The sequence below is a fragment of the Salmo salar genome, chromosome ssa14 (assembly GCF_905237065.1).
Source record: "Salmo salar chromosome ssa14, Ssal_v3.1, whole genome shotgun sequence".
Lineage (NCBI taxonomy): Eukaryota > Metazoa > Chordata > Actinopteri > Salmoniformes > Salmonidae > Salmo > Salmo salar.
In genome coordinates, this window is record NC_059455.1 from 39972200 (window position 1) to 39993782 (window position 21583).

The 21583-nt window shown below is 43.6% G+C and overlaps 1 protein-coding gene across 1 annotated transcript in view; it reads right to left on the reverse strand.

Annotated features, from left to right (window-relative positions):
* Positions 1–4211: 4211 nt before the first annotated feature.
* Positions 4212–21583, reverse strand: part of LOC106569673 (uncharacterized) — a 67278-nt gene continuing 49906 nt past the window's right edge. Inside the window, exons 46-62 of the mRNA XM_045694360.1 lie at positions 19254–19514; positions 18145–18414; positions 17624–17887; positions 17096–17353; positions 16754–17014; positions 14687–14947; positions 14251–14511; positions 10457–10717; positions 10110–10370; positions 9521–9787; positions 8985–9254; positions 8371–8631; positions 7956–8216; positions 6881–7171; positions 6003–6239; positions 5630–5683; positions 4212–5456 (exon numbers count right to left, since the gene is read on the reverse strand). Coding sequence (XP_045550316.1) covers positions 5170–5456; positions 5630–5683; positions 6003–6239; positions 6881–7171; positions 7956–8216; positions 8371–8631; positions 8985–9254; positions 9521–9787; positions 10110–10370; positions 10457–10717; positions 14251–14511; positions 14687–14947; positions 16754–17014; positions 17096–17353; positions 17624–17887; positions 18145–18414; positions 19254–19514 — 4286 coding nt within the window. The 3' untranslated portion in view covers positions 4212–5169. The remainder of the gene's footprint in view (positions 5457–5629; positions 5684–6002; positions 6240–6880; positions 7172–7955; positions 8217–8370; positions 8632–8984; positions 9255–9520; positions 9788–10109; positions 10371–10456; positions 10718–14250; positions 14512–14686; positions 14948–16753; positions 17015–17095; positions 17354–17623; positions 17888–18144; positions 18415–19253; positions 19515–21583) is intronic.

Sequence of the window (21583 nt, forward strand, 5' to 3'; positions counted from 1 at the left end):
GATGTTGTGTGGGGTGATTATGGTTTTGTTGAAGATGTAATTCCTAAAGCTGTAATAACTTATTCATTTACACAAGTATTCCTCTTAAAGGGATTTATCTGGTACGATCTCACTTGATTACACGAGTACTCCTCTTCAAAGTGGTTTTATCTGGTACGATCTCACTCGATTACACAAGTACTCTTCAAAGCACTTCTAGTAATCTACCATGGTTATAATGGACTGCCGACATGTCTGCTAAATGACTAAATCACTGACTACCGTAGTGTCTGCTAAATGACTAAATCACTGACTACCGTAGTGTCTGCTAAATGACTAAATAACGGACTACCGTAGTGTCTGCTAAATGACTAAATAACGGACTACCGTAGTGTCTGCTAAATGACTAAATAACGGACTACCGTAGTGTCTGCTAAATGACTAAATAACGGACTACCGTAGTGTCTGCTAAATGACTAAATAACGGACTACCGTAGTGTCTGCTAAATGACTAAATAACGGACTACCGTAGTGTCTGCTAAATGACTAAATAACGGACTACCGTAGTGTCTGCTAAATGACTAAATAACGGACTACCGTAGTGTCTGCTAAATAACGGACTACCGTAGTGTCTGCTAAATGACTAAATAACCGACTACCATAGTGTCTGCTAAATGACAGACTACTGTAGTGTGCTAAATGACGGACTACCGTAGTGTCTGCTAAATGACTAAATAACTGACTACTGTAGTGTCTGCTAAATGACTAAATAACTGACTATTGTAGTGTCTTCTAAATGACAATAACGGACCACCGTAGTGTCTGCTAAATGACTAAATAACGGACTACCGTAGTGTGCTAAATGACGGACTACCGTCGTGTCTGCTAAATGACTAAATAACAGACTACCGTAGTGTGCTAAATGACTAAATAACTGACTACCGTAGTGTCTGCTAAATGACTAAATAACAGACTACCGTAGTGTGCTAAATGACTAAATAACTGACTACCGTAGTGTCTGCTAAATGACTAAATAACGGACTACCGTAGTGTGCTAAATGACGGACTACCGTAGTGTCTGCTAAATTACTAAATAACAGACTACCGTAGTGTCTGCTAAATGACTAAATGACGGACTACCGTAGTGTCTGCTAAATGACTAAATAACAGACTACCGTAGTGTGCTAAATGACTAAATAACTGACTACCGTAGTGTCTGCTAAATGACTAAATAACAGACTACCGTAGTGTCTGCTAAATGACTAAATAACTGACTACCGTAGTGTCTGCTAAATGACTAAATAACGGACTACCGTAGTGTGCTAAATGACTAAATAACGGACCACCGTAGTGTACTAAATGACTAAATAACTGACTACCGTAGTGTCTGCTAAATGACTAAATAACGGACTACCGTAGTATCTGCTAAATGACTAAATAACAGACTACCGTAGTGTGCTAAATGACTAAATAACTGACTACCGTAGTGTCTGCTAAATGACTAAATAACAGACTACCGTAGTGTGCTAAATGACTAAATAACTGACTACCGTAGTGTCTGCTAAATGACTAAATAACGGACTACCGTAGTGTGCTAAATGACTAAATAACGGACCACCGTAGTGTGCTAAATGACTAAATAACTGACTACCGTAGTGTCTGCTAAATGACTAAATAACGGACTACCGTAGTGTCTGCTAAATGACTATATAACGGACTACCGTAGTGTGCTAAATGACGGACTACCGTTGTGTCTGCTAAATGACTAAATAACTGACTACTGTAGTGTCTGCTAAATGACTAAATAACTGACTACTGTAGTGTCTGCTAAATGACTAAATAACGGACTATTGTAGTGTCTGCTAAATGACTAAATAACAGACTACCGTAGTGTGCTAAATGACTAAATAACAGACTACCGTAGTGTGCTAAATGACGGACTACCGTTGTGTCTGCTAAATGACTAAATAACTGACTACTGTAGTGTCTGCTAAATGACTAAATAACGGACTACCGTTGTGTCTGCTAAATGACTAAATGACGGACTACCGTAGTGTCTGCTAAATGACTAAATAACTGACTACTGTAGTGTCTGCTAAATGACTAAATAACGGACTATTGTAGTGTCTGCTAAATGACTAAATAACAGACTACCGTAGTGTGCTAAATGACTAAATAACTGACTACCGTAGTGTCTGCTAAATGACTAAATAACGGACTACCGTAGTGTGCTAAATGACGGACTACCGTAGTGTCTGCTAAATTACTAAATAACAGACTACCGTAGTGTCTGCTAAATGACTAAATGACGGACTACCGTAGTGTCTGCTAAATGACTAAATAACAGACTACCGTAGTGTGCTAAATGACTAAATAACTGACTACCGTAGTGTCTGCTAAATGACTAAATAACAGACTACCGTAGTGTCTGCTAAATGACTAAATAACTGACTACCGTAGTGTCTGCTAAATGACTAAATAACGGACTACCGTAGTGTGCTAAATGACTAAATAACGGACCACCGTAGTGTGCTAAATGACTAAATAACTGACTACCGTAGTGTCTGCTAAATGACTAAATAACGGACTACCGTAGTGTCTGCTAAATGACTAAATAACAGACTACCGTAGTGTGCTAAATGACTAAATAACTGACTACCGTAGTGTCTGCTAAATGACTAAATAACAGACTACCGTAGTGTGCTAAATGACTAAATAACTGACTACCGTAGTGTCTGCTAAATGACTAAATAACGGACTTCCGTAGTGTGCTAAATGACTAAATAACGGACCACCGTAGTGTGCTAAATGACTAAATAACTGACTACCGTAGTGTCTGCTAAATGACTAAATAACGGACTACCATAGTGTCTGCTAAATGACTAAATAACGGACTACCGTAGTGTGCTAAATGACGGACTACCGTTGTGTCTGCTAAATGACTAAATAACTGACTACTGTAGTGTCTGCTAAATGACTAAATAACTGACTACTGTAGTGTCTGCTAAATGACTAAATAACGGACTATTGTAGTGTCTGCTAAATGACTAAATAACAGACTACCGTAGTGTGCTAAATGACTAAATAACAGACTACCGTAGTGTGCTAAATGACGGACTACCGTAGTGTCTGCTAAATGACTAAATAACTGACTACTGTAGTGTCTGCTAAATGACTAAATAACGGACTATTGTAGTGTCTGCTAAATGACTAAATAATGGACTACCGTAGTGTCTGCTAAATGACTAAATAATGGACTACCGTAGTGTCTGCTAAATGACGAACTACCACGTAATAAAGTGCATCATACTCCATTGTTCATTGTCCCCATTAGAAATAAACCATCTATATCTATATCTTTATCAATGAAAGGGAGATATGAGTACTTTCTATATTCTATTTTGTACAGAATGACAATGAATTTGAATTAATGAAAGTGGAAAAAGTTGTACATTTTTATAATTTTTATGTCTGACCATTTCTCTTGATAAAGAAAGTCAAGAAAATGGCACATAGTACATTTACAAATACTCTGTTATTGAAAACACAGCCAGATATATTACTCTTCAATAAAGATATATCTACTTTCTCATATATGCTGAACAAAAATATAAACGCAACATGTAAAGTGTTGGTCCCATGTTTCATGAGCTGAAATAAAACATCCCAGAAATGTTCCATACCCACAAAAAGCTTATTTCTCTCATATTTTGTGCACAAATTTGTTAACATTCCTGTTAGTGAGCGTTTCTTGTTTTCCAAAAGAATCCATCCACCTGACAGGTGTGGCATATCAAGATGCTGATTAAACCATTAAAAGGCCATTCTAAAAGTGTGCAGTTTTGTCACACAACACAATACCACAGATGTCTCAAGTTTTGAGGGAGCGTGCAATTGGCATGCTGACTGCAGGAATGTTCACCAGAGCTGTTTGAAATGTGTTAATTTCTCTACCATAAGCCACCTCCAACATTGTTTTAGAGAATTTGGCAGTACGTCCAACCGGCCTCACAACCGCAGACCAGGTGTAACCACGCCAGCCCAGAACCTCCACATCTGGCTTCTTCACCTGCGGGATCGTCTGAGACCAGCCACCTGGACAGCTGATGAAACTGAGTAGTATTTCTGTCTGTAATAAAGCCCTTTTGTGGGAGAAAACTCATTCTGATTGGGTGGCCTAGCTGCCAAGTGGGTGGGCCTATGGCTGCGCATGTGAAATCCATAGATTAGGGCCTCATGAATTTATATAAATTGACTGATTTCCTTATATTCACTGTAACTCAGTAAAATCGTTGAAATTGTTGCATGTTGCATTTATATTTTTGTTCAGTATACATACGTAATAAAAAGGAAAGATGCATATAAAACAAGTCATTAAAAATAACTTGTTGAAAGTATTGTAAAAATTACACAAAAACAAGAAATACATGTTTGAGCTTTGATTTCACCAACTTCAGCATGGATGATGATGATGTGTTAGGAATAGTATACTTCATAGGTCATTTCTCACAAGTCATACAAATATTTTCTACTACTTGATACAACAGTCAAAGAGATAGGAAATCACCACTTTGGATACGATATCTCAACCCTCACACCGCAGAGAAAGCTACCCCAAACCTTAAAAAAAAAACACTGACAATTTAGAAAACGTTACGGTCCGCTATAGCAGTGTTTCCCAACCCTGGTACTCCAGTACCCCCAACGGTACACCTTTTCATTGTAGCCCTGGACAAGCACACCTGATTCAACTTGTCAACTAATCATACATCCCTCAAGGAATGAGGTGCATTTGTCAAGGGCTAGAACAACAACGTGTACTGTTGGAGGTACTGGAAGACAAGTTGGGAAACACTGAGCTATAGCATTCAGCTGTTTTCAGGGACCATACAATACATACTGCCAGCGGCCCTGTAATGCCAACCAGAGCCATACCATAGCTTTTGCGTTTAACCAGGAAGTCCCTCTGAGGTTAGAAGACCACTTTCCCAAAGGAGACCTTGGTTTTACAGAGTAAGGTAGACTGATTTGAGATTGAACAATTGCTTGTGGGTTGCCGTGCCCATGTTGGCACCAAAAGATCCGGAGACTGATAAGTATTACATTCTCATTCTGTGATACCCATGACCAGAGCCATTTATTCAGATAAATTCATGGCTCTACTTCTTTTGTTCACACTAGAACCCCCCTTCACATCTTGACTGCAGTCTCCACACACACAGGCTCTGAGTAGGGCCCCCTGCTGGCCTCTGTCTGGGCCGACACAGATAGGCAGTAAGTGAAGGAAGGGTTGAGGTCAGTGACGATGGAGCTCTCGCCATACACGGTCAGTATCTGGGAGCGGCTGGCGTGGCGGGGGCGAGAACTCTGCTCTCGGACCACCAGGGTGTAGTAGGCCACCCCTTTCACAGGGGACCACTCCACTAGGAGGACGTTTAGGGTTTCCACGGTGACCCGCACCTCGGGCATGGACAGACCTGATGAAGGAGGGAGGCAAGGAGAGTGGTCTGATTATGAACTGAATTATTTATTGAATTGATTTTTTAAAACCACTTTTCAGTTTGTAACGTTGCTCTCCTGTATCATTGAGTATGAAGTACCTATGAAGTACCTATGAAGTACCTATGAAGTAGAGCAGAGCTTTACCCACCCGTCTCTGAGATCATCTCTTCTTCACTGAGATCTCTCCTTCTCAAGTGATGCACTGTAGATGGGAACCATGTTAAGAGACGGTGATTAACATTGTATTAAGAGACAGTGATTAACATTGTATTAAGAGACAGTGATTAACATTGTATTAAGAGACAGTGATTAACATTGTATTAAGAGACAGTGATTAACATTGTATTAAGAGACAGTGATTAACATTGTATTAAGAGACAGTGATTAACATTGTATTAAGAGACAGTGATTAACATTGTATTAAGAGACAGTGATTAACATTGTATTAAGAGACTGGCTTCTGCCTATTTCGATAAGAAACGGTCACATTTTCAAACACAACCGTCTGGGTTGGTTTCTACCTGTTATTTCCCTGGTGGGGTCGCTCTCCCCGGCAGTGTTGCTAGCGGTGACCTCCAGGTTGTTGTAGTCGAGGTTGGCCAGGGAACAGTACAGCTCTACCGTGCTGCACACCTGGGTCCGCACCACGCCACTGATGTCATACACCATATACATGGTGGCGTAGACGGACGCATTCCACGAGATGGTTGCTGAGGAGTTGGAACCACTGTAGGTCACCACCGGTGGAGGGCAAGGGGCTGGAGAGAGACGGAATGCTATGGTTAGAGTTATGTTTAGGGAAAGGTCTATATGACCTCACCAGGAAAAACTCTGGGTCCCAGTAATGTCATGACTATAAGCTATAAACATAAAGAGTTGCACACTCCATATATAAACTCCCAGTAATTTATTGGGTAAATCACCAACGTTTCGGCATCACTGTGCCCTGAAGAAGACACCCTGAAGAAGACACCCTGAAGAAGACACCCTGAAGAAGACACCCTGAAGAAGACACAGTGATGCCGAAACGTTGGTGATTTACCAACGTTTATATATGGAGTGTGCGACTGTTTATTTTTATAGCTTAGTTTATTCGCCGTTAGTCAGCACCTCCACATAAAATACTTTTCTCTGGGTGTGCACCAGCTCATGTTTTTTATATGTCATGACTTTAACACATGATGCACTGACGTCAGATTTTGGTGTGAAATGTGTTATGCCATAGAGATAGATTGAGGACAAAAGAAGAAGAAAATGGACTGCTTTAAAATGTAGCTGCTGTCACACATAATGGCACAGAAACAAACATGAGTCCTCTATCTAAATCTATGAGTTATGAGTCCTCTATCTAACTCTATGAGTTATGCACATCTGTCCCACGTTAGGCCTCTTGCTGTACCTGTGATTCCAGTGATGGCCGCAGAGGGGGCGCTGTCGCCTGCAAAGTTCCTGCTCCTCACTGTCGCGCTATAGGACGAGCCACAGGGGAGGAGCAGCTCAAAGAAGCTGGAGCTGGTCCAATAGGAAGACAGCTCGAACAGGGATTGGCTGTCTCCCAGGATGCTCCCGGTCACCTCCAGCAGGTACTGGACGTTGGGACAGTTCACATGGGTCCAGGAAGCATGCAAAAACTGGGTCTGGTTCTGCATGGGGAATATGGTCACTGCCATGGTCTCTGGGGGACAGGGAGCTACAGAAAAGGGGAAGGACATACTGTCAGACTTTGAACAAAACATAAACAAATACCTATACAGATCTAAACATGTTCCTTCCTCTCTGACCTTCCTCTCCAATGTGTTTGATGAAGAGATGAGGGAAGATGTCAAGAATCAAGAAAATATCATTTGAGAGAGAAAAACTATCACTACTCAATGATCAATATGATGACTGTACAATACAATGACTGTACAATACAATGACTGTACAATATGATGACTGTACAATACAATGACTGTACAATACAATGACTGTACAATATGATGACTGTACAATACAATGACTGTACAATACAATGACTGTACAATATGATGACTGTACAATACAATGACTGTATAATAAGGAGACTGTACAATACAATGACTGTACAATACAATGACTGTACAATACAATGACTGTACAATATGATGACTGTACAATACAATGACTGTATAATAAGGAGACTGTACAATACAATGACTGTACAATACAATGACTGTACAATATGATGACTGTACAATACAATGACTGTACAATATGATGACTGTACAATACAATGACTGTACAATACAATGACTGTACAATATGATGACTGTACAATACAATGACTGTATAATAAGGAGACTGTACAATACAATGACTGTACAATATGATGACTGTACAATACAATGACTGTACAATATGATGACTGTACAATACAATGACTGTACAATATGATGACTGTACAATAAGATGACTGTACAGTATGATGACTGTACAATAAGATGGCTGTACAATACCTGCTCCAGCCAGCAGAGGCTCACTGAAGGAGCTGTTGCAGGTCCCGTCTGAGGCCTGAACAGAGAAGTTGTACTGGGCACCACACTCCAGCCCTGCGATGGTACAGGAGGTCCCTGTGCTCTCACAGTAAAGCATGATGCCATCCTCAGCCTGGGCACAGCCCCAGTAGTCCACAACGCCACCTCTGACTGTCCACGACAGCAACGCAGAGTGGTTGACACACTGAACCAACACGGACAGACCGTCTGGCTGGCAGGGCACTGAAGGAAAGAAAGGTCAAAGTTGAAAGTTTAGGTCAAATGGCAGATGATGACACCATATAAATAGTGCATCATATTTCGCCAGAAGCACATGGAGCATGTCTTCATAAGTTCTTTGAGACACACACACACGTCATTTTTGTGTGATGCGTACCCGTATTGAACGTGACGTTCTGACTGGCCATACTGGAGCAGTTCTCGTGGCTGGCGGTCACAGAGACGGCGTACTGCTGACCACACTGCAGCGCAGACAGGGAGCAGTTGTTGGCGGTCGTGTTGCAGGACCACACGTCACCATTTCCACCCGTTGCGATCATGAGGTAGGTCTCAGCCACAGGGGACGCGGTCCAGGACACGTGCGCTCCATGGGACTCACAGGCGGAGCTGATGACCACACCCCGGGGTGGGCAGGGTTCTGAGAGGAACAGAGAGGGAGGAGGGTGAGAGGTCAGAGATGAACTTTAGATAGATAACTAGAACAAGCAAGGACACTAACCATGTTGACTATAATGACCACTGTTATAACAACTGTTATAAACCCTGTTCTGGAACAGCTTTACTACAGAGTACCAGGGTCTGTATGCACAAAGCGTCTCAGAGCAGGAGTGCTGATCTAGGATCAGTTGTGTCTTTTAGCTCCTAATGAATATGATTATATGGACAGGCAGGTCCTGATCCCAGATCAGAACTCAGTACTCTAAGGTACTTTGTGAATACGGGACCTGGTATGGCTCTTAATACAGCAATGAAAGTAACATAGTAACCTACCCATGCTGATCCTATAAGGAGGACTCCTCTGACTGGTGCAGCTGTCTGATGATGCTGCTACGATGACGGTGTAGTGCAGACCGCAGAGCGCCCCCTCCAGATCACAGCTGCTGGCAGAGCTGTTGCAGGTCAGCACGCTGCGGTCACTGGCCTCCGCTGTGGCGGTGTACACAGAGTTTCCCACGCTGCCTCCCATGGGCGCCCACAGGACCAGGATGGAGGAGTTGTGACACTGGGCGAAGGCGGTGATGCTTGCCAGGGCGCAGGGAGCTGGAGGTAAACACAAGATATTTTGTTATTGATTTTCAGAGCGATATATAGCATGACACTAAATAATATGGCAGTGGAAGACAAAATGATAGCCAGTAAAATAGGTTAAAATAATTACTATAATTTTCCCAGTCAACTTACATTGTCCTCCAAGAGTTACTGAATATCACTCATATTTATTTTTACACCAATGACCAAAAACCCTACATCCCAGCAAAATAGCCCCATTCATCCAACCAGAACCAGGCGACATCGCCCTTCATTACCTGTCTCGAGGTCGAAGGTCGCACTGGGTGGACTATCACAGTGTCCATTGCTAGCAGTAACAGAGAAGTTGTAGCGCACGCCGCAGGCCAGGTCAGGCACCTCACAGGTGGTGTCAAAGCCGGGGGTGGAGCAGGAGGAGTTGTACCCCCCCACGCCATCAGCAGTCACCATGTATCTGTCCACTCCCAGGGCAGGGGCCCAGGACACCCAGGCAGAGTTGGTCACACAGTCCTGGCTACCGTTCACCCTCGTGGGCATGCATGGGGCTGGGTAGAAGGAGAGGAAAGGACGGTTAGATACACTGGAGCAATAGTCCTAGAGAGAAGATGCCTTTTAGTAGGGAAGTTCTGAACACTTTGAAGGGAGGTTTAGAGTCAGAGAAAAGTATCTCATCTGGGATCATGGATCATCTAGAACTTTATATGTGTCGAATATAAAAATAGCTATTCTGTTTCCATCAATCTAATTACAAAAATGTTCAGGAATCAAACTCTAGATCGGTTATGTATTAGTGGCTACACAATAGTTGATGGTACATTCTGATGACAAACAACTGAGCAATGTCGTGTTCTGATGACCCGGCCGTACCTGATGAGACGTTGAGAGCCTCACTTGGCATGCTGTGGCAGCCTCCTCCGGCAGCGGTGACCTGGACAGAGAAGCTCTCTCCACAGGGCAGACTGGTGATGGAGCACTGGGTGTCTGTGGTGTTACAGGAGTGGCTGCTCCCTCCCTCTGTCACTGCATCCACCAGGAAGAACCGGGCATCCATGTTGGGTTCCCAGGTCACCAACATGATGCCTGAGGCACAGTACACCTGGGCAGCCACATTCTGGGGCGGGCAGGGGGCTGGAGGGAGGGATTCTCATTAGTCAATTGGATTAGCAACACATTACTATCTGTGTGTGTGTGTTCATGTTTTTTGCCCGTCTCACCCGTTTGCACGTCTGAGCTGACACTCTGAATGCTCCTACAGACTCCATCCATGGAGTGGACTGAGACGTTGTACATCTGGCCACACTGCAATCCCTCCAGATCACAGTAGGTGGCGCTAGAGTTACAGGAGGTAATGTGGCTGTTGGTAGCCTCTCCTACAACCATATAGGACAGTGCTCCACTGCCTCTGTCCCAGGTCACTGAGGTAGAGTTGGTGCTGCACTGGAGGCTAGTCTGCAGGTTACCAGGAGCACAGGGCCCTAGAGTGGAGACGAAAGGATGGACAGTGGGTTCATTTGGTGTTATTCAATTATCTAATTCATTGAAAAACACATACATCCATATAATGACAAAATTACTTGGATAGTGTTATAATAACCAAGATATTACTCCAAATGATCAAAGATATGCACTGAGTGTACAAAACATTGAGAACACCTTCCTCATATCTGCACAATCTCGAACAGCCTACTGTCACTCACAGATTCACTAGCTACACTAGCTGCAAATAAATTTGAACAAAGCGGAATCAGGAAATGAATGCGCACTCTCCATTGCTATTCAATGCAGATCTCGCATGAATTCCTATTTGATCAAGTTTTTGATTCGGTGTGTGAATCTGGGCTGGCGATAAGATACTTTGTCACACTTTCTAAACACAGAGGCGCAAAATAGCGAGACTTCCGGGAAGGCTTGCAAAACTGTCAATTAGAGTGAACAGTTGTTCCTTAGTTGTTCATTTTAATGAAATCTAAAGGCACAACCTAGATTCAAGCACGTCTTAAGTAGTTGAAGATGTTATTACTCCAACCTCGTGAAAGTGTCAAAATGACATGATTTAATTTTCATTAAATGCCTTTGATTTGATGGCCTGCACATGCGCAGTTCGACGTGTACACATGGGCTGCGTTTCAAACTCAAAGTAGACAGCCCTCGGCCCTAAACCCTCAGCCCTTGGGGGAATCCCCACGGCCATATTTGTCGTCGGTTCAAATGATTAGCCAAGCAAGGGAAGTTTGCAACGTTAGCTTTTGGAAATTGTAGAAATAAAACATTTGTTAGCTAATTAATTTGCTAGCTATCATACAGTAGGCGTATATTAATAATTATATAGTTAATATAAGTAGACATGCAACCATAATTGACTGTAGCGCATACAGTATAAAGCACCCACAAGCTACCGGTGGCTGAAAATACAATCATTGCAGGGATGAACGAGTGACGAATTTCCGGGCAAGGGCGGTCCATTTAAAATGAATTCCTTCCTCCCTCACCCCTTGCCCTGCAAGTGTATGCTCGTCAGTCGTCATGATACGTCATCAGAAGTGTCCACTTAATTTGAGGGCTGCAAGTGGTGTGATCGAGGATTTCTATTGGAGAAGAAGTTTCTGCCTATCTTCATACTGTACTTTCTTTGACTTTGTTTTATAATGGAGCCATATGCATCCGGTGTAACGTGCGTCGTATAGAGGGGACCAAGGCGCAGCGTGTTGCGTGCTCATAATTATATTTTAATGAAAACGAACACTTATACAAAATAAACAAAACGACAGTCAACAGTTCTGTCAGGATACGTGAACGAAACAGAAAACAACTACCCACAAAACACAATAGAAAAAAACCCAGCCTAAATATGATCTCCAATTAGAGACAACGCGAACCAGCTGCCTCTAATTGGAGATCATCCCAAAAACCTCCAACATAGAAATATAATAATAGAACTAAACATAGAAACCAAAAACCTAGAATGCCCACCCATATCACACCCTGACCTAACTAAATAGAGAAAAACATCTCTCTTAGGTCAGAGCTTGACATCCGGACAGTTCTGGCCCAAGTCAAGGGCTGCAATCCAAACACTTAAAAGACACAAGTAATGTGTCTTTTAAGTAATGAGACACAGATAATGTGTCTCAGCCCTCAAATTAAGTGGACACTTCTGATGACGTATCATGACGACTGACGAGTATACACTTGCAGGGCAAGGGGTGAGGGAGGAAGGAATTCATTTTAAATGGACCACCCTTGCCCGGAAATTCGTCATTCGTTAATCCCTGCAATGATTGTGTTTTCAGCCACCGGTAGCTTGTCGGTGCTTTATACTGTATGCGCTACAGTCAATTATGATTGCATTTCTACTTACATTAAATATATCATCATTAATATACGCCTACTGTATGATAGCTAGCAAATTAATTAGCTGACTAACGTTAGCCTGCCTAGCTGGAACTTCTGAAGAAGAAAAATGTTTTATTTCTACAATTTCCAAAAGATAACCAAACAAATACGTCATTACTTTTACGAGACGTATTTGTACCGTCATGTGCATTAGTAGCACAATTTGTAACTTATTTACATTTGTTTTTACTTACACTTGTATGTTGACATTGAGGTTTTAATTTTTGCCGGACTTTTCTAAGCGGATGTACAATCGTCGCGAATTGAATTATGGGAAGTTTCAGGCCCCAAAGTGAACATAATTGTACACTCGCTAACTCGACTAAAAACGAGGGCTGAGGGGCTTACATTGCAAACTTCCCTTGCTTGGCTAATCATTTGGACCACCCTCCAAGATGGTGATGAGGATTCCTCCAAGGGCATAAAGCGAGGGTAAGTGGACGAGGGTGTGTCTTTTATGAGTTTGAACCGCAACCAAGCACTGGCTGTAGTACTTTCTTCTTCTATGATATCATGGCGGTCTGCAAACAATAGTTTTAAGTACATGCCGCCACCTACTGTGCTGGAATGTACAATCAATCATGATCTGCCAAATTCTGTACTACCATGAAAATAAAATTCTAAACTAAATAAATCCTTAAATATGGTGAATTCTTCCACATTCACCATAATTATGTGCCCCTCCACAATTGGCACATCTTTTCTTTCCTTTCCTTTACACTGAGCAGCTACAGTACATGTCCCAATCTTTGCATTTCTGGGACAAATTCTCTTAACATTGAAACTAAGGAAACCTATCTGTACTTTTCCTTGTAAGACGTTCTCAAATCTCAGCATCACTGATAAGCTTTCACTTCTTTGACCCTCTTTCCTACTGATCAACCTTTTAGCCTCAATCACTCTGCCTCCCTTCACATTTTCTTTAATATCATCTGTGGACATAGATATTGGGACACCAGTGATGACTTTCCTCAATCTAACATAAGCACCAGGTACATGGCTTTTAATCTTCTTCCCATTAAGCTTTTCCATTTTCTGAATCTTCTCTTGCTGAGCCTGGCTACCACACAATATTAACAATCTACCATTTCCAATGAACCGAGCTAATTTCACTTCACCTACCTCTTTCTCTACGGCATTAGTTAGTCTGATAGGGTATAAGTGAGGCCCTGTCGTCTCATCAAACACCATCACCACTTTCCACTCCAACACATCATTACTCTTGCTTCCTAACTTGGCCCTCTTTACGCTTTCTTTACTAGACGCTCCACTGCTTCCAGTGTCATGATCTCTCTTCTTCCTATGTCTTTCCACTACCGACCATTCCGGTCCTTGACCCTCATCCTCCCGGCCACACCATCAGAACTGACACCCATATTGTTCTCATTCCAGCACAGCTGCTGCTTCACCAGCTTTTTCTCCATGTCCTCCATTTCGTCCACCCTACTTGCTGCCATTTCCCATTACCACATTTCTGCAATAGCGAAACAAGATATCAAACAACTCTCACTTGTGGTGAAACAATCGGTCTCATTCATTTCTAGTCGCCTCGAGTTGGCACTGTAATACTTTATGCAGAAAAGTTCCTTTTCTAGAATGGAAAGGCATCTCTCACCTGTCTGCAGACTGGAGCCTATGCTTTGGGTGGAGTTACACTGCAGGTTGGAGGCTGTGACGGACACAGAGTAGCTCAACCCACAATCCAGGCTGGGCACGCCGCATAGGCTGGTGGGGGACATGCAGGTCTGTGACTTGCCGCCGGCGGTCTCCAGAGTGGCAGTGTAGAAGTCCGTCCCGTTACTCTCCTCCCAGGTAACCATGGCGATGTTGGAGAGGCAGTCCAAGGAGGCGGAGACTGCAGTAGGTGGGCAAGGCCCTGAATGAGATCATGTGAGGTCAATTAACATTCACTCAGTTCAATTTAGTTGAATTCACTTTGAGAATTAAATTCACTTGAACTCTAATTCAATTCACTTTCACTTAATCAATGCAACTCAATTCAGTAGACTCTAACTAACACACACTGTTCTGTGATATTCTTTTTTTCTTACACGTCTGTATGTCAGCCGGGCCACTAGGGGCGCTGCTGCAGTTCTGGTTGGCAGCAATGACAGTCATACTATAGCTCTTGCCACAGGAAAGGAGAGGGAGTTGGACAAGGTTGGTGTTGACAATTCTCTCCATGAAGTACCCGTCGGTGCCATACACTGCCAACAGGTACTTCTCTGCCCCCTCACTGGCATTCCAGTTCAGATAGACCATACTCAGGCCACAGTCCAGACTGGCTACCAGGTCCTGGGGCACACACGGAGCTGAGGGGGAAACAAAACATGGGATCTTGATTAAAGACCACAACTCCCAGAAGTCTTTGCAAGACCTAGTGGGTGTTATGCTACGTTAATAACCAAGTGAAGTGGTAATTGCCAGTTGGATCAATTCACATGCTTTGAACTCGTTGAGAAACGGCGATTGGCTAATGTCCAACAAGCTCGTCAACCATAAACTAGGCCCGGCTTTATGACTTAACAACCGGATCGTAAATACCTTTCAGAAACTTTCCCTTTGGCTCTGCAGTATTGAGAATGGAATGTCTGAGTGTTACAACAGAGAGAGACTTTGCCAAAAAATTGTCCCAATGAACATTGGGACAATATATTTCACTATCCAAATGTTGGAAATTATGACAGATAGAGTATGGAAAATATATGTCTATTTTGTGATGTCATTACAATTATCAGAAAGACTTTATAACAAGATAACTGTAACTCTGAAAGTGTACACGTCCTAGTTATCGGGTTTGCATCTAAATGTTGTATAAAATAAATACCTTTGAAAATATATAAATGTGATTTTAGCCCCCTAAATGAGATAATGGTTTTTCATATAAACCTGGGCCAAGTCAGTAACCACACCCACATAAGCACAGACATTGTGTCGGCATGATGGAACCACCTTTCAGGCCAGAGTGCTTCAAAGGACTTGCTGAAGAATGAACATATTAGACAAGAGAGTGTGGAGCGGTGGCTACACGGCTGGAAATGGTTAAAACTACAAGACCAGAAAATGGTAAGACCCTCTGAAACTCGACGAGTGACGAAGGTGAAGACGAGACTAAAACATGAACTGCCTGCAGCTCTTCATGTAACGTGGTCTAGGACAATTGACCAAGATGAGAGGGAAGGACAAATTCCTTTCACCATCATAGGTACCTCTGAGGTATCTATCCTAACAAACATAGGGAAATACAGATCCCTCTGAACACAGGGTGGTACACCACTGATGTATCCATTCTAATGAACACACCAGAACAAAGAAGCATACAACTAAGAAGGACATTGTGACCTCTGGTGGACAACCAGAGACTTACACAACCAGATACTTACGTCGAACCACTTCCCACAGACGGATTGAGTTCAACAGAGAGACGACAAAGACATCCATCCGTAAATATATAAATTGCAATTATTTTCAAATGAGCGGTTGGTCGTTCATGTGCAAAGTATTCATATTCCCATGAGCAGAGCTTCCACATGTATGTACGATAAGTCCACTCTCTTTTTCTCTCCCACTCTTTTTCTTTCCCTACCCCCTTTCCATTGTGTAACAAGCCCTCATATCGGGTTAGTCCACCAGGGACTTTTCATTGCATTATGTTAGTAATTCATATAACCTATACCGTGTGTGTGTGTTTATGTAATTCTGTGTGATTATTTAGTTAGTTAGTAATTAAATGATTAAGCCAATTTATGTAACGCTGATTCATCACTTAGGCTAGGGTTCGTGCAGATATACAAGAATATTGCGACGTTCAGAATGAGACTGAAATTAGGAAATGATTGATTGATGACTGGTATGATATTGATATATTCTTGAGTTAATTCGGGAAATGGTAACTCATTAAATAAACTTTTCCCGTGGTGCCCGAAATTACTAATTAATTCATTGTTACATGATTCATTTAATCAAGTAATAATGAAACGTAGGATGTAATTATTTGATGAATAGCAGTCATCACATTAATGGTAGTCACGTCACGACAGTTGCATTCATCTGATACAAGACATACTGTATATCTTTGCTACTTTAATACAAATACATTGATTAAGCTCTGTGCATACCCATCTGGATGATGGTGCTGTTGCCAGGTGAGCTGGTGCAGATGTCGTCCCCTGACGTCACATGGACGGTGTACTCCTCCCCACAATGCAGGTTGCTCCATGTGCAGGAGGTGTTGTTGGTGACACACGGGTGTGTGTGCGCGTCCCGTCCGATGGCTATGGCCGTGTAGGTGTCGGCACCGTCACTGGGCATCCAGCTCACTGAGCCCATGCTGGCCCCACACTCTACATAGGTCTCCACTGCCTGGGGCACACAGGGAGCTGTAGAGAGAGAGATACAGGTCACCCCATAATTCCAACCATGGTTTGATCCGGTGTGCCACGCGTGGTGTTGGAACGTACCAGTTTTGAAGGTGACGGGGGTGCTGGGCTGGCTGTCACAGCGATGGTCCTGGCCCAGCAGAGTGACACTGTAGGTCTGTCCGCAGGGCAGCGAGGCCGACAGGGAGGTGTTGGTGGTGTTGAAGGCCTCCACGTATCCCAGGTTCCCTGTGGCGGTGACCACGTAGAGTGCCGCGCCGCTGGCCGGGTGCCAGGAGAGGAGGAACTGCTCACTGTTACACAACAGGTGTGAGGTAACACCCGTAGGCTGGCAGGGCTCTGAGAGGGGGAGAGATGGTGCAGAGAGGGGGAGAGATGGTGGAGAGAGAGAGAGATGGGGGAGATAAAGAGCGAGATGGGAGAGAGAGAGACAGAGAGAGAGGGATGGGGGAGAGAGACAGATACAGGAATGAGAGAGTAATGTCAGACGGACCTACTGTGAAATCATTCAATAATGAACCACAACAGTGGCAGAATCGATCACTGAAAAGGTTTAATAATATGAAGCCAACTAAGTCTACTGTGCAACTGGCTGCTGTAGGCTAGTACCTGTGTTAATCTGAACAGTGTAGCTTGGTGGGCTGCGGCAGCCGTTGGCGCTTGCGGTCACAGTGAAGCTGTAGGTTTCTCCACAGGTCAGGTCAGTGAAGTGACAGGTAGAGCCAGTGGAGTTACAGTGCTGCACTGCCCCATCTGACCACCTGGAGGCGCTAGACACATACAGCTCCACCTCCGACCTCTCCTCCCAGGACAGGTCGGCTGTCTGGGTGCCACACGTCAAGTATACAGCAACATGCTGGGGTGCGCACGGACCTGGGGGGTCAAAGGTTAGAGACTCTGAGGGGTTACACATAAGAGGAAGGTTAGAGAAGAGGGTTTACGCAGGTCAGATAATCGGTTCGGAAATAAACTGGAAAGATATAAGCAATTGGTTCCTCCCTGCTTTTCAATGGAGGTAGGAGATCGTCTGTACTCTGTAACATTGCTAACACCTATCCAGATCATTCACATCTGCGAACAAACAAAAGTCTAGTATATGTAAAAAGCAACCTGTCCAGACATCCACTTACGTGTGTCGAAGCTGGCGTTGATGGGGACAGTGATCTGACACTCCTGGTTGGTGGCGGTGAGTGTGATGTTATAGTGCCCCCCGCAGGACAGACCCGTGACATTACAGTGGTTCTGGTTCTGCTGGGTGGTGCAGGAGACTGCCTCGCCACCCATCCCATTGGCAGATAGGGTATAGTTGTTGGCTCCGTCAGTGTAGCTCCAGGACAGCAGGGCGGCGCCATCGCTCCCACAGTCCACCTGGGCCTGCACACTGCTGGGGAGACATGGGGCTGGGGGGGGGAGAGACAGGGAACAGGGGCATGAGATGGGACTGTGGTAGTTGTAAGCATTGCAAGCTTTTCTCAGACAAAAGCTTTATGGGGAAGTGACAAATCTGCTCCAGGGGCCCTGCTCTGAGGCTGATCCTGTGTGACTCCCAGTCTGTCAGGCTGACCCTGTGTGACTCCCAGTCTGTCAGGCTGATCCTGTGTGGCTCCCAGTCTGTCAGGCTGATCCTGTGTGACTCCCAGTCTGCCAGGCTGATCCTGTGTGGCTCCCAGTCTGTCAGGCTGACCCTGTGTGACTCCCAGTCTGTCAGGCTGACCCTGTGTGACTCCCAGTCTGTCAGGCTGACCCTGTGTGACTCCCAGTCTGTCAGGCTGACCCTGTGTGACTCCCAGTCTGTCAGGCTGATCATGTGTGACTCCCAGTCTGTCAGGCTGACCCTGTGTGACTCCCAGTCTGTCAGGCTGACCCTGTGTGACTCCCAGTCTGTCAGACTGACCCTGTGTGACTCCCAGTCTGTCAGGCTGACCCTGTGTGACTCCCAGTCTGTCAGGCTGATCCTGTGTGACTCCCAGTCTGTCAGGCTGATCCTGTGTGACTCCCAGTCTGTCAGGCTGGGTACTGTGTGAACCCAGTCTGTCAGGCTGATCCTGTGTGACTCCCAGTCTGCCAGGCTGATCCTGTGTGGCTCCCAGTCTGTCAGGCTGACCCTGTGTGACTCCCAGTCTGTCAGGCTGGGTACTGTGTGACTCCCAGTCTGTCAGGCTGGGTACTGTGGCAGCAAAAAAGGAAATGTGCAAATGGGTCAGTAGAGATGTATTGTATTGTGTTGTGTTGTGCTCACCTGGTGAGAGAATGACTCCAGAGGAGACTGAACTATTGAACTGTACTCCCAGCGCTCTGACATAGACGTAGTACACCGTGCCGCAGTTCAGCCCTCCCATGTCACAGCTGGTTGCCGTGGTGAGACAGTCGGTGGAGTGGCCATCCTCGCCTCCCAGGACGACGGCGTAACCCATGGCGACATCACTCGCTTCCCAGGAGACAGAGCCTGTCAGAGTGTTACAGTCCATACTGGCCTGCACGTTGGTAGGTGGACAGGGCTCTGAAAGACACATACAAATACACACACATACAAATACAAATACACACACACACACACACACACACACACACATTTGCAAGAGAAACACACGAGCTACAGTCACACATATGTGAAGCTGAGTGTGAAAAATGTAATGGGTTATCTGTAATGGGGCGGCAGGTAGTAACCGAAAGGTTGCTAGATCGAATCCTCGAGCTGACAAGGTAAAAATCTGTCATTCTGCCCCTGAACAAGGCAGTTAACCCACCGTTCCTAGGCCATCGTTGTAAATAAGAATGTGTTCTTAAATGACTTGACTAGTTAAATAAATGTTAAATAATAACAAATAAAAAACATCTATGAGCGTTATCTATCAGGGTTATCTATGAGTGTTATCTATCAGGGTTATCTATGAGCGTTATCTATCAGGGTTATCTATGAGTGTTATCTATCAGGGTTATCTATGAGCGTTATCTATCAGGGTTATCTATGAGTGTTATCTATCCGGGTTATCTATGAGCGTTATCTATCAGGGTTATCTATGAGCGTTATCTATCAGGGTTATCTATGAGCATTATCTATCAGGGTTATCTATGAGCATTATCTATCAGGGTTATCTATGAGCGTTATCTATCAGGGTTATCTATGAGTGTTATCTATGAGCATTATCTATCAGGGTTATCTATGAGCGTTATCTATCCGGGTTATCTATGAGCGTTATCTATGAGCGTTATCTATCAGGGTTATCTATGAGCATGATCTATCAGGGTTATCTATAAGCGTTATCTATCAGGGTTATCTATCAGGGTTATCTATCAGGGTTATCTATGAGCATTATCTATCAGGGTTATCTATGAGCGTTATCTATGAGGGTTATCTATCAGGGTTATCTATGAGGGTTATCTATTAGGGTTATCTATAAGCGTTATCTATCAGGGTTATCTATCAGGGTTATCTATAAGCATTATCTATCAGGGTTAGCTATGAGCGTTATCTATCCGGGTTATCTATGAGCGTTATCTATGAGCGTTATCTATCAGGGTAAATCTATGAGCATGATCTATCAGGGTTATCTATAAGCGTTATCTATCAGGGTTATCTATCAGGGTTATCTATCAGGTTTATCTATGAGCGTTATCTATCAGGGTTATCTATGAGGGTTATCTATCAGGGTTATCTATAAGCGTTATCTATCAGGGTTATCTATCAGGGTTATCTATAAGCATTATCTATCAGGGTTATCTATAAGCGTTATCTATCAGGGTTATCTATAAGCGTTATCTATCAGGGTTATCTATCAGGGTTATCTATGAGCGTTATCTATCAGTGTTATCTATCAGGGTTATCTATCAGGGTTATCTATGAGCGTTATCTATGAGCGTTATCTATCAGGGTTATCTATGAGCGTTATCTATGAGGGTTATCTATCAGGGTTATCTATGAGGGTTATCTATCAGGGTTATCTATAAGCGTTATCTATCAGGGTTATCTATCAGGGTTATCTATAAGCGTTATCTATCAGGGTTATCTATAAGCGTTATCTATCAGGGTTATCTATAAGCGTTATCTATCAGGGTTATCTATAAGCGTTATCTATCAGGGTTATCTATCAGGGTTATCTATGAGCGTTATCTATCAGTGTTATCTATCAGGGTTATCTATCAGGGTTATCTATGAGCGTTATCTATGAGCGTTATCTATCAGGGTTATCTATCAGGGTTATCTATAAGCGTTATCTATCAGGGTTATCTATCAGGGTTATCTATGAGCGTTATCTATCAGGGTTATTTATCAGGGTTATCTATCAGGGTTATCTATGAGCGTTATCTATGAGCGTTATCTATCAGGGTTATTTATCAGGGTTATCTATCAGGGTTATCTATGAGCGTTATCTATGAGGGTTATCTATGAGCGTTATCTATCAGGGTTATCTATGAGCGTTATCTATGAGGGTTATCTATGAGGGTTATCTATCAGGGTTATCTATAAGCGTTATCTATCAGGGTTATCTATCAGGGTTATCTATAAGCATTATCTATCAGGGTTATCTATAAGCGTTATCTATCAGGGTTATCTATAAGCGTTATCTA